We start from the raw sequence: 13,531 nt of genomic DNA, 5'->3' as shown, positions 1-13,531 counted from the left end.
GCATGCATATATTACTGAAAGATACCCAGGACTGAGCAGATCTATGTTATACCCTGAAAGAAAAATCAGGGAGAGGATTCAGATCAGTGTTCATATTGATAAGTGTAAATTAATGCACGCAGAAATTAATTGTCAGGCCTCCAAGACTGCAGTCTTCTGAACAGAAATACAACCAGTTAGAAAAAGGTTTGTCAGTAACCTCAACTATAACTTAACACATAGCAGAAAATAACATCTGAAAATATCCTATATTGTCCTTTTGGGACATTGCTCAGTTTTAAACACCCATCCTTCAAGCTATGTACTGGAAACAGAGCAAGAGCAATGACAAATCAAAAGACTAACAGGGGCAGAGAGAAGAGAGATTTCAGTGAGCTGTACTGCACCTACAGGAAAAGAGATGAATAGAGGTAACACCATGGTTTTGTAAACTGGTAAAAGTGATATAGATAATGATCCTGTTTTCTATTTCACTAGGAAGCCTAGTGCTACTGGAAGGAAAGAAATATGCTTGTTATAAAGAGACAAAATAAAGAACATTTCAAAATCTTGTCTCATTAACCACTGGTGCCCTCTGACATGTAGTATCATTGAAACCAGGATATTACATTTATTCTGAAAAGGCTTTGCTATTCCTATTAATGAGATGGAGAGAACTCTTCCACTAGGTAAAATTAATTAGTGAGATGTTAAAGACATTCTGCAACCTCATCAGAAGCCTCAGGGACAGATGATGCTTGAGATATTGAGCACTGCAGCAATACCTGTATTCAAAAAGGTTGCCAGGACTATGCTCTCTGAAAATCAGCTGCATTTAAAGATCAAGATTTGGAACCTGAGTTCTTAATTGTATGGAAATAAAAGGCCTAAGCCATTCTATATTAGTTCTGAATTAATTAATTCTGAAAGATTAACTCCTAGCTAGCCACTTACACAACTTTTTTGGGACTAATTTTATTGGTTTCCATTAAAGCCCTTTGGTGTGTAGCTATAGGTGTGCTTAAGTTTATTCTCCTGAATTCAAGGCAGCATTTGTATGGATGCTACTTAACTGACCTTGGAGCATGAAAACATGCTCACTTCATGCTACAATGACACAGTAGCACCAACAGTACTAATGATGTAGTGAATGGGGGGAAGGAAAAAACACGGAGTGAAGAGAGAGGAACTCCAAGTCACTTTTAGTCACAAATACATGAGAATCTTAAATTTACAGCTTGCAAGGAGAATAGCAGACTAGAATCCCTGGATATTAAGCTGTCACTTGTAATTTTGATCTTAGATCAGAACTACCAGGGAGATATTTTAAAAGCACTGAATGCAGCAAAATCAATTATTATGCCTTTCATTTTACATTCCAGTCTTAAAATAATGAACTGTGGATCTGCTCTGCTTGACATACTTTTCTCATGACGAAATCAGATCATTTTCCTCTGTTGGAAAGAAATTTCAAATTGACAGAATTACAAAGGGAGGTGTGTGTTACACATGTAATTGAAAAAGGTGTGAATGTGCAGAGAGAAAGGAGGGGAAAAGGGCATGGAAAGAGAAAGGAGGGGAAAAGGGCATGGAAAGAGGAAGGGGGAGAAGAGGGAGGAAAAAGTAAAGGGAAAGATAGAAGAGAAAACAGCAAATGCCACAAACAAAATAGAGCTATCTCTAAACTCAATTAAAATTGTAATCTTTCATGTTCAGGGAGTGAACTGGAAGCCTGTGAGCTGAATTGTTTCTTTTCTAAAGCATATGAATGAATCATGTTTCTGAGTATATTATTTAGAACTTATCTGAGAAGGGCTTGATGCCAGTAAATTCTGAATCTTAACAGCTTACAGAGATTAACAGCAGTTCCAAAGAAAATACAGAAACAATTTGAAATATTTAAACATTTTCAGCTCCTGCTTTGCAAGCAGAGCTGGGCAGATAAAGGACATGATCTGGCATGGGGGCTGGAATGATCCTTTGGGTCTGTTGCAACCCAAGCCATTCTACAATTCTGTGATCAAATAGGGCTGAATAAAACCATTTCAGTGGAAGGCACCAGAGCCTACCCATTTCACTACTTGCAGTCTTGCACAGCCTGTGTTCCTGTTCAGCTCTCAGCCTGCCCCAGTCAGAGTCAGAAAAACCACAAGAGTTCAGCAGTAGCCGTGTTTTTACCTGCTGACCTGTATTCTTCCCTAAGGGATTGCTACTCACCACGTGTTCACTCTGTGGTTATGCCTGGTTCGATTCAACCACATCCCTGGTTTTGGCCAGGTTACTGCATGTTTCAGCAAACTTGCTCTGTGTCTAACACAGCTTGGCATTCAGTCCATAATGCACAGTGATTTCTAGTGGAGTAGCAAGGATGATTATCATACATCTTGGTCACAAAAGAGATCTGGGAGCATGCAAATCAATGGCAAATCACCGCAGCAGGACATCGTCTGGGCTGTCACAGAGGTGCTATGTCACTGGGTGCAAAATTCTGACATTAAAATTCACTCACTATCTTTAATTACAGCTCTCAGGCACCTTAGGGGAGCTGGAATCTGCTGAATACTGAAAAATAGATATTGTCATGTAATTGTGTTTCAAAAATATGAAGCAATGCCTTCAACGTCTCAGCCAAGGGAGGAATAGTTAATGAAGCAGGAGAATACAAATTCCCTGCAGCTAACCACCAAAAGGCATCAACTCATGAAAAAACTAACAAAGCCAAATCCAGGTACAATGGATTTAAACTTCCCCTTGTTAACATTAAAGGAATTGCAAAAGAAGCTCTGCAGGGTAAAAACATCAAGTAAACTCAGAAATTCCTAGGCTGGGGAATACACACAGAAAAAAAAAAGTCATTAGAGCTTGAGGGAGGAGTAGGTTAAGCAAAAGGAAATGGCAGTAAGATCTATCACCTGCCAGAAGGATAGCTTAATAAAATAACATACTCAGGAAGGTGAGACAAAATGTCAAGCTTCCCTGCAAGATAACAAATAAATTGCAATGACCTGATTTATGCCTACATGAGTGACCCAATTCAGTAAAATGCATCTTGAAAAAGAAATGAGACTGTGCAACTGGGAATAAACTGGGAAAGGAGATGCTGCAAGAGGCTACAAAGTTGACTTTAACTTCTCAAGTTAAGGCAGTTTTCAGACAGTCTTGTATTTTAAGGGATCGACATATGTTTCCATATCCTCCAAAACCCTAACCCTATATATAGTGATTTGGCTTATCTGTGGGATTTTATATAAAAAACTGTACCATCACTGAAAAGGTAATTCGCACACAAACTGTAATCTCTTAAAGATCTTTAAAGCTTGACATGTCTTGAAGGCAACACTGCAGGCAGGAGGCTGAATTCCATCAGGTGAGGTGCAGGTGGTGAAAAACCCCAGACTGAACAGTGATGGGGCCCTGCCCTCCTGAGCCACGTGTGTGGCTTACAGTGTGTACTGCACTAGGCAACCACTAGAACAAAAGTTTTGCCAACTCATATGCACATAATTCTGTCCTTTTTTTACAAATTACATTGAAAAGGGTTGGTAAGAGATCTCCCTCTGCGACAATTTTGTATCAGAAAATATCTGTCCATAGGGGGTGTGCTGGGAAGAGGGGATAACAGGAGTGCATTGGCATATATATATACAGAGAGTTGCTGGGAGAAGAATTTCTCATCAAATGCTCTCAAGGTACAAATTAACTCTCTCGGATGAGCAGGATAAAACCTTTATGGAGAGGATACAATGACTTGATGTGATCAAATGAGCTGTTGATGTAATTTTACCAAAACTGGAATGACATTAAGTCAAAATGAAGAACACTAACAAAATAAGTTAGAGCAATACCATAATTGAAGAGTACTGATGACTACACATTCAGCTAGACATCACTGAATATGCAGGAGGAAATGGGCTACGATCTTCTGTTATCTGATCATTTGGAATCTCTGACCAAGGTCAATTTCATAATAATTTGGAGGTGATACTAAGATAATAAAGGCAATCTAATTCACAAGAATTGCCTAGCTTTAACTGAGAGCAACTGGACACATAAACCTGTTAAGGTCAACTCAGTCATGGTGTTCATTTACCCCACAGATGGGTTTCCAAATGTGAATACTTTGCCGCTCAGCTATACCCTAATATAATGGAGTGGATGACTAAGCTACATCTATCCTTAACAATGTAAGGAGGAAAGTCTTCCGAAATTGTGGAAGTGACTGCATTGACTGATGTGCACTAGATCAGTATTAAATGGCATTGGTGAAAATGACAACAGAAATAGTTTCTTTACTTATGCATATTTACTTATTATTTACACGGATGTCTAACTTCTACAGCAGTAGGGGGGAATGCAATTTTTGCAGAGCTTTATATGTCGTGTCATTTTCTTAAGAAAGAAATTTTGACAGAGAAATCCTTACAGTACCCGTTTGCACAGTTGTAGAAAAGTGTCAAGTACTGCACTGACCAATTCTCTTCAGAGGGGATTTCAAGCTGAGTTGAGAAAGAGTAAAGACTGCACAGAAAAGCCATGTGGCAGGTTCAGATTTTGAGGTTTCTACCAGCTGACAGAATGCAGCAGAGGTGAAAAAGCATTTGGAGGAAACTGCAGCTAAGCAGTTTCTTAACAAAAGTAACTTCAAAGGGACTGCTCGTGACTGGCGCCCTGGCGTAGGAACTGGGTTCCTGGAAGAAAAGGCACAAAGACAACACTAAGAGGAAAACCTGCCAATGGAAAAGGCAGAGCTGTAAGAATTGACAGGATCTGCCCAGATAAAGGGCCTGCATAGAGGAGGACAAATATATGTGTGCATGTGTTTAAGTACACACACACACACACACACGCATGTCTGTATGTATGTACATTTGCAAAAGGTCATCTTCCCAATACAGTTGGTGTATCAGACTCATTCTCCTGTACTGATTCTTGGGATAAAAAGTGGTGATTGTGAAAACCCTTATGTTCCTTGGTCATTGTGGAAACCCTTATGTGGTGGCAGTCTACAAATGACACGCTCTGCAAGGTCAAATACTGAATATATGTTTGTATTCATTATGTAATTGTGCCAGTCTAGGTCCTCAGCTGTTAAATCCAAGGATTTTCACTCCAGTTTGAAAATGGAAACTATAAGCAATTCCTTTTTGCCAGTGCAGTTCTAGACCTAGGTTATGCAAACACTTCAGAATATGTTTACCCACACCTGAGTTTGTTGACAAACATAAGCTACAAGTTTTTCTGTATAGGTTACTGTTTCTCTATTTTTCTTTTGTTGTACGTCTATGCAAATTTGGCCCTATTAAGGCACTAAATAAAAAGAATCATGTCTTTTCCCTGAAGATTTTTAAACTTATTTAGGTATGCTAATCAGTGTTTTTGCTAAGCAGCCTCCAGAAAGGTTATTTCTGTAATTAAAGTGATAAAGAGAGATGCTTAATAATTAAGCATATTTTTATTTATTGATCTGCATGAGTAGATAAAATTTTAACATCTACAGTTCTATGTAGGGAGTTCATGAAATATTTAGTGTCACATATAGTGCCAGTAATTCTAGGCATCATTCTTTTGCCTCAGTTTTAATGAACTACTATTATACTACTATCACAATCAAAACAATTTTGTTTTTCTCTTTGTGTCTGGCAAAATTACTTCAATGTATTTAAGACAGATCCTTCCAGCTGAGATAATTTTCTGAGTCTTCATCCACAAACCCAGACAGAGCTTCAGGATGAAGTAACCTGTTAAGTGATTCTTGGGGATAAGTTTCTGATTCCTAAAGCAAGGTGTAAACTCTGGGTCTCTCTCTATGTAAAGATTTAATTGAAACCACAATATTCAAGTATGGACTGATATTTGTATTTGGGACTCATTGCATTGATTTATATATGACTTCCATAACATATACTGTGTTTTACATCCCTTAATCTCTTTCTCCTCCCTAACTGCCCTCTGCTGGTATCTCAGGAAAAGTGTTTCTGGGATAGTTGGAACTCAGGCTTGTATGTTTTTTTTCACTTCTTAGATCTACATCAAAAGCAACACGCTGGGCTGGGAACCGTGGTCCTTTTATTTTCTCCTTTCATTTTTTTTTTTTTTCCTTCTAAATCTTGAAGTGCAGTTTACAGGGAAGGAAGGGCTTATATAGAGTTTTCAATCACAGTGAACTTACTTGATCAGGCCTAAAACAGGAAAAAGAAACCATAAAGAGAAATTTTTGCATTTACTCAGCAACTGCTGCAATTCATTGTTTGCAGAAGGTAATGATGCAACGCAGACTGACCTCAGGAGTTTCTTGTCTTTTGTGGAATGTGGCCGGGTTTCTAAGTTTTCATTCTTAATTATTTTGTAGAGCTCTACACGTAAATAATTTCTGCCCTTTGCAGGAAAAATGTACTCTTTGCTCATTAGTGGCCTTTGGGGAGGTTGTTAATCAAGTATGTTTTACCCAAGCAGTTTATTTGTTAACATACGATCTCAGTGCGAATGTCACTTTCAAGGAGCTACAAGAGGATTTAGAGTTAAGGAGACTATTTGCCTAAATGAAAAGAAAACATTGCTGACAGGAAACCAGGTTTGTCTTCTATGTGTTTCAAGGGCTCTTGAAAGTTAAGAAAGATCTGCAGTATCTTTAACAGTGAATAAACAGATTTAAAATAATTAAGAACTAAGATTATTTTGAAGTAGATTTTGAATAAAATGAAGATCAATTCGACAGGATTTTACAAAACTATGTGGTCAAATATTTGGAGTCATGCGTTGAGTGCCTAGATAAGAATGGGGATGGCCTGTCAGGAATGGGAAATTCCACAATATTCCATAAATATCCAATGCAGTAAATGCTTTTGCATTTGATAATGCAGTAGAAGCATTTGATAAAGTACATCTAACCTTGTCTTTTTAAATGAATGAGTATTGATTTGACCACACAAAAACTGTTTCTCCTACATGTTTGCAAATGCTTTTTGTTAATCCAATGAAGAGCTCTGAGTGTATGCACAAACATAAAACTAGGCGTGAAAAAAAAAATCAGAAGAATCAACCAGGTAAGTGGGAAGCACTAGACATTTGTGCGTGGGGCAAACAATTAATAATAAAGTTCAAATTTAATAAAACTCTTAATTCCATTTTAGTGCCATCTATACTTTGCATAATACCTCAGGATTTGCTTGAGTCAGACTGAATTCCACGGGATTAGATAATAAGCTCTGGTGTCTTGCTGATTCAGAATAGAAGTTTTAATGCAAAAATAAATATTTAATGTAATTTAATGAGATTCTTAATAAGCACAAGCAAAAGAAAAACTACTAACTGCAGAAATCAGATTTCAAAGTGAGGAGCAGATTTGCAAGACCTGCCATGGGCTTCACCCACAATAACATCATTAAAACCTGCAATAATATAAGATCCATTTAGGAAGTATTTCAGCCTTTAGCATTGTGTACAAGTAAAACATTTATCCTTACAAACAAGCTATTTACAGTCCCATTCCAGCCCGTTTTTCCTTTGATGGAAACAGCAATCACTGCAGAATGAAAGATGAGCTACACTCATGGCCACTTGCTTATATTCCAGCACCGGTAAAACAAATCATTAAGATCAAAGCACCAGCCATTTTAATAAACTGTGTGCACTTGTTGTTATTGTGACTTATGGCTGTGCTCTGCACAGAGGAAGGATGTAAACAGCACAAAAGAGAAATCAATTTTTTTTACGGAATGGCTCTCTATTAACACAAAATATTGTACATACGTAAGTACATTTAATAGCTCTATGTTATGTGCATACCTATATATTAATATACACAGGAGCGGAACTCTAGTTTTATATAAAGAGGTAGTTCAGGTCCTGACTTGCAGTCAGGACCTGGTCAGGCTTTATGGTGGGACAAAAGCAGAAAGCAAATGTTCCCTGATTCCCCAGTTTAGCCATAGGCTTCTCTAGCTTCCAAAATGTTGGTGTTGTTTCTTGCCAAGCAGTGTGCAGTTTTATGATACAAATTGAAAAGCTGTGAGGAAGAGCTGCCATGCAGAACAAGACACATTCAAAATTATTATTTATCTTAAGAGAGCTTCAGGGCTTTTATAAGATTTTAGTCACAGATACTTTATTTCAACTGTTGAATGAGTTTACCTGTCCTCATATCTGGATATTCAACCAGCAGAGACACCTTCCACCTATCCTTTGAAAACAGCTTTCTTTTGAAGAGGTCTCCACCAGGCTTCAAAACAAATGGCCAAAACCATTGTTCAATCAGAGTTGTTGAAGGTTAGATGCCCTAAGCCAGCGCAGAGAGTTGGGTTTAACCCCATCTGCCTTAAGTAAACTTGCTAATTCATTGTGCAAAACATGTAGAGGGGATATATGCATATATAGTAGCGATCAACTGATTTTTCAGGATCCTGGCTAGGCTGGTATTGCTGGTCATCAGAAACCATTTTATTTGACTTCTGATACAGAGAATTCAGCAGAGAAATTACTGAGGTAAAAAAATAAACTTGAAATGATACAGAAGCAAATCTTTTAATATTAAGCACTTCAGTGCCCAGTGATTTTTCATTCTTTTCACCTGTTTATGCTAAAAAAAGGTGGAGTAGACTTGCACAATTTCAAGGTAAAATTATGCCAGTGATATAACTCTTAATATAAAAGAAAGCTTCTGAAAATATTTAAAGAGAAATACATATTTCTCACTTATTACTTCATGACATTGTTTTTAAAGATTAATGAGCCATTGATCTTAAAATAAATTCTTCCCCATTAAGTTGTCTGCTTATTTTTAAGTTTTGAATGTGTTTCTCCCCTTTCCATTTTAGAACCTAATTCCTTAAAACTAATGAATGTTTCTCCTTCCTTTATCATCCACTGCTGCTGTTGCTTAGGCACTGGTTATATCACCTACATACTCTATCTTCTCTCTTATGAAAAACATTGTTATAGCCTGAAACAATTCCACCATATAGATAAAGTATTAAGTATTTTGTGCAGGTGAAGAGCTCTTCCACTTCCCTTATCATTATCAGATTCGCCTATTCCTACAGGACTGCAGCAATTCCACAATCAGGGTAATAATCAGTGTCTCTCTCATTCTCTGAATATTGCTGATAAAAGAACTTATTCTTTCATGCTTAGCTATGCAGAACAGTGCTACTCATTTAACTCTTTCAGGAATCTCTGAACCATACGGATGAAAGAGCTTTTGGATGAGGAGGGTTTATTCCACCGGACCAAGGGATGTGAGGCAACACACAATTTGGAGCACTAATTGCTTACAGATGCATTATGTTAGGCTGATATGTACAGAAACTTAAGATTATGAGAAGATTTAGCTTGACTGACCAAACTACCTGGAGTTTATAAAAGAAAATTTTGCATTTTGAGTGTAGTCTCTCTATGTATTACTTGCCTATCCAATTCCTCCAAAAATACAAATAAATTTGAATGTTTCTAATGAGAGAAGTATTTTAATTAATAACCATACCCCTTTTTTTAATTGAAAAAAGCAGTCTGCTTTTATAAGGAGCAGAAGTACTTAGAATTCTACAGCTCTGCTATTGGAATGCAAAAAGTATTGCAAACAACAGATTTTACTTTACTCATTATTTTTTTCATTTGATGAAGATGCATTAATCCTGAGACCAAGTTAAAATCACTCTATTTTTCTTGATTTGGATTGGAATCAGCCAGTTCCGCCTATCTGAGCTAACTGATAGGTACAAACTATAAAACCTCAGGTAAGAGCACTGCCATTGTGTGATCTCATATTCTAATCTTAGTAAACACATGCCCCCAAGCAAATGGTGACACTCTGGCTCCAAACGGCCCTTAGGTTCAGCAAGTCTGTTTCTTTTTACCCCTGGCTTGTCTTAATCTGGAAACAGATGTCCTGCTCCATTATCTGAAGCACAACTTGATTCACTGGAGCAGGTATGGATCAGTGCCACATTTCAGATTTTTACTGAATTTGGGTTGGTTTTTTTTTTTTTTTTTTTACGAGTATATACAGAAGATTTACTTTGTAGGTAATATTTGCTCAGACATACAAAGGCTGCAACTCAACACAAAAAAGGTCTATACGAAACCTGTAGATCATTTTGTGTGAAGGTTTGCTCCTCCTAATTTATTTCCTTCTGAAAAATTTTAAATTCTCTTTTCCAATTTACTGGATTCAAAATGTGCAAGTATAAAGAAAAGGTCCTCACTTGACATTTTGATCAGAAAGCGCTGACCACGTTGAATCAACTTGTCCATGGGAATATATTCATAGTGTCACAGCTTGAGAGCACGTGCAGGTCAAACACATGCCCAAAAGGTGACATCTTCATGGGAAAGCAACTGGTTTTTGTTCAGCCCTAGCTCATAGCTCATGGACTCTCAGTTGTGCTGATTAGCATCAATAGGCATTTTCCGCAGCACAATAGAACAGAATGATGCCGATGATTTCATTTAAAAAATAACTGGCCATATTTTTTTGGTACTGATTGAAATATAGTTATTGAGAGAAAAATCCTGATTTGGAGTTAATATTTCCATATAGAAGGGACTGTGCCACTTAGCTATGTAATCTTCTAAAAAAGTACAACTTAAGTGATAAAATCAAAAATTCTGTGAGCATAAACCAGCCCTTTTTACTCCTTTCCCTACTTTTTGAAGTTTATTATACTCTGAATTATTGCTAGTAATTATTAAATTACAGCATAATCACTGGGGAATTATCAGCTCACTTACAATAAAAATATTAATTTTCTCAGACTCATTGACTAAATCCGACCATCAAATTCTTACAGAACTCATACCAGAACAGTATTTTTGTCGTTCTTTGAGAAGACATTTCATTACCATGCAAATGGAAGTGCCTCTGAGCGGGCTAGTTGGTATATGCTACATGTAACGTGCAAACCATAGTCTGAAGTCACTCCACAATTTATACAGAAAGTATAACTTAAATTTGACTGGAAACACCGCTGTTTTCTTGAGATTTGGTATTTACATATGGCAAAGTGGTGGGTGGATATCTATCATATGTGCAAATATTAGAAAGAACAGCTGTGTAAGGATACTGTCTCACCACCAGAGAAGGAACATTTAAAGGAAATGCACTTGGTAACTAAATTAATAACGGGCAATTAATTTGATAGGAGCAGGCAAGCCTATTTGAAAGCAACAGAACTACATAATGTAATCAAAGCATATTTGGTCCAATTATTTTCATTTGTTTATTTATTTAAAGGCAGGTTGTGTACACACACTACCTTTCAACATTTATTTCAGAAGAGAGTGCAATGTTCAACAGACCAGGAGAACACTGAAAAAGACCATGGGATAACTTCTAAAAATAGACATCATCAATAAGCAATTTAGGCAACTACAAATTCAGTTTCAAAGACTATGTCTCAGGAACACTCTTCAGTAGAATAGGACACAGACTCCCACGTGTATCCCAGAAAGGATGCTGCCAAACTGGCCCCAGGTTGTTAACCTTGAACACATGAAAAATCCACTCTAACATACAATTTTAACATGCAAATACAAACCTGAAACTTAACACACATATCAGCCAAACAGCCAAGAACTGTGTCTTTCTTTATCATGAAACTAATCTAAACCCAGTGTCACTCTCAAGAGCAGGTTAAGGCAGACTAATCTTTCTGACGTGCAGTCACTCCTCGTAAGTGCCTGAACATGGAGCCTCTGCAGCCAGCCACAGGCAGTCATTAATTTCACACTGTGAAAACACTTTCTAAAGACAACTCTGTAATCAAATGTGGTTATTTACCTGTCATAGTCTTGGCAAATCTCCCCAACAGCTACCAAAGCTTTCAGGTACTCATTGGGCTGATAGGGGTGGATGTAGTGCAGCGAGCAGCTGTTCCTAGGATCGCCGTTCGATGCAGTGAAATCTATAGCTACCTGGAAAAGACGAGAAGTCAATGCGTTGCAGAGCTCTTCTGAGCATAAATACACCTACATCGACTATATATCTTACCAGAAATAATCTGTCACAGCAAAAAGACAGCTACCTCACAGCAAAGGTCATTTTACAGTGGACTTAATCAAATTGGAATTAGGATAGTACTGGTAAATATATGTAGAAGCAAATGACAGTTTATAAAATAAGAGATAATAAAACTAAGTCAGCATAATTAGGTAAAAAATTACCTGCATTGCTATTCTATGGGGGAAATGATGTTGTAATACAAATGAATTAAACTAACAATCTCTAGGTTCTCATATTTAATTAAATTATTCCAGCTCAGGTGATGCTCAGGACATAAAAGCTTTGCAGCAAAAATGTCTATAGAGAATTACAAGTCCTACTAAAACTATAAATTAGAACTCCAATTCGGGACATTTCTTAGCTATTTTAATCCTTACTGTGGCTGTAGTAGTAGATATTGCTTGTCTGGTATTTTTTCTCTTCAAAACATCTAAGCATTAAGTAATTAACTCTCCCAATTTCACAGCTGATAGCAAGCTTAAACATGAGCTGCAGGGTAAAAATAAAGCTTGAATCCAGCAAAGATGTTTTGTTGTTGTTTTTGAAAAACCTTAGAGAAGATTGTGGGGAGTAGTCAATGCAAAAGCAAGTATTAATGAATCTCCTTAAAATTAATTTCTCCCTTTCAAAATGCTGTTGATATTCCTCACTGAAGGTAGGCTCTGGCATGGATCTCCCTTTGTTATGGATCAGAAAGTCCTCTGCTGAATTTGTGATGCTGCTTTATAGGAATTCCTAAAAGGAGCAACAAGAATCCCAAGGGTCTTGCAGACAGAACAAAGCCATTTATAAAATGTCCTTATGTCCAATAATCTATTCCTCTAAAAATCCCATTACACCTGAATATTGAATAGACAAATGCAGCGAGTTCAGATTTCAGTTTTACAGTGTAGCTGAAAGGTAAGAAAGGGTCTTGCTAAGGGCTGCAAAAAGAACTCTGAAGGCACAGCTTGCTTTTGCAAATGTTCAGCTTCCCCAGCTGCAGCCTCAGCTGCTCAGCACAGGGAACACTGCTTCATGCAGCTTCAAAATGAAAATTAAATGTGACATTTTCATGCTTCCTCAAAAAAAAAATTACACAGCCCTTCTGAAACTTATTTTTGTTGCTAAGAAGTAGAAAGGAAATATCATACTAGGTCAAGCCAACATGGCTTTCCTCCACTGGTTGTGATTTTCCACCTCTATCTTTTAGCTGAAGAAACTAGACTCTAGTAGGCTTGGAAATCCCTTCTTTGCCTTGATCATCTATGAACCCCTGGCACCTCACCACATCCAGTCAGGAGAGAGATGAGCTTTTTGGCTTGCAAATAAGAGTAATCTTTCACCTCTGCTTCCTACTCACTGTTCAGGCAGCAAAGAACTGCATTTGTTTTCCACACAGATCTTTTTCCAAAAATGGTATCTGGATTTAACTTGAATAAATCAAAGGAGAACTTCTCATGACTTCACTTGTAAGGGCACAAAACTGAGGAACACTACACATTTTTAACTGAGGAAGAAAGCAACACTAGTGGTTTGTGAAACCAAAGATAAATCCATAGATGCTTGTATGGACTG

The 13,531-nt window shown here is 37.3% G+C and overlaps 1 protein-coding gene across 5 annotated transcripts in view; it reads right to left on the bottom strand.

The window, feature by feature from the left end:
• Positions 1–13,531, bottom strand: part of CPNE4 (copine 4) — a 235,802-nt gene that overhangs the window by 26,856 nt on the left and 195,415 nt on the right. For all 5 annotated transcript variants that reach the window (XM_040060835.2, XM_040060843.2, XM_040060859.2 and 2 more), the window contains one exon: positions 11,753–11,886. In XM_040060835.2, coding sequence (XP_039916769.1) covers positions 11,753–11,886 — 134 coding nt within the window. The remainder of the gene's footprint in view (positions 1–11,752; positions 11,887–13,531) is intronic.

Source organism: Hirundo rustica, chromosome 1 (assembly GCF_015227805.2).
Source record: "Hirundo rustica isolate bHirRus1 chromosome 1, bHirRus1.pri.v3, whole genome shotgun sequence".
NCBI lineage: Eukaryota > Metazoa > Chordata > Aves > Passeriformes > Hirundinidae > Hirundo > Hirundo rustica.
This window is presented reverse-complemented; position numbering and strand designations above follow the sequence as displayed.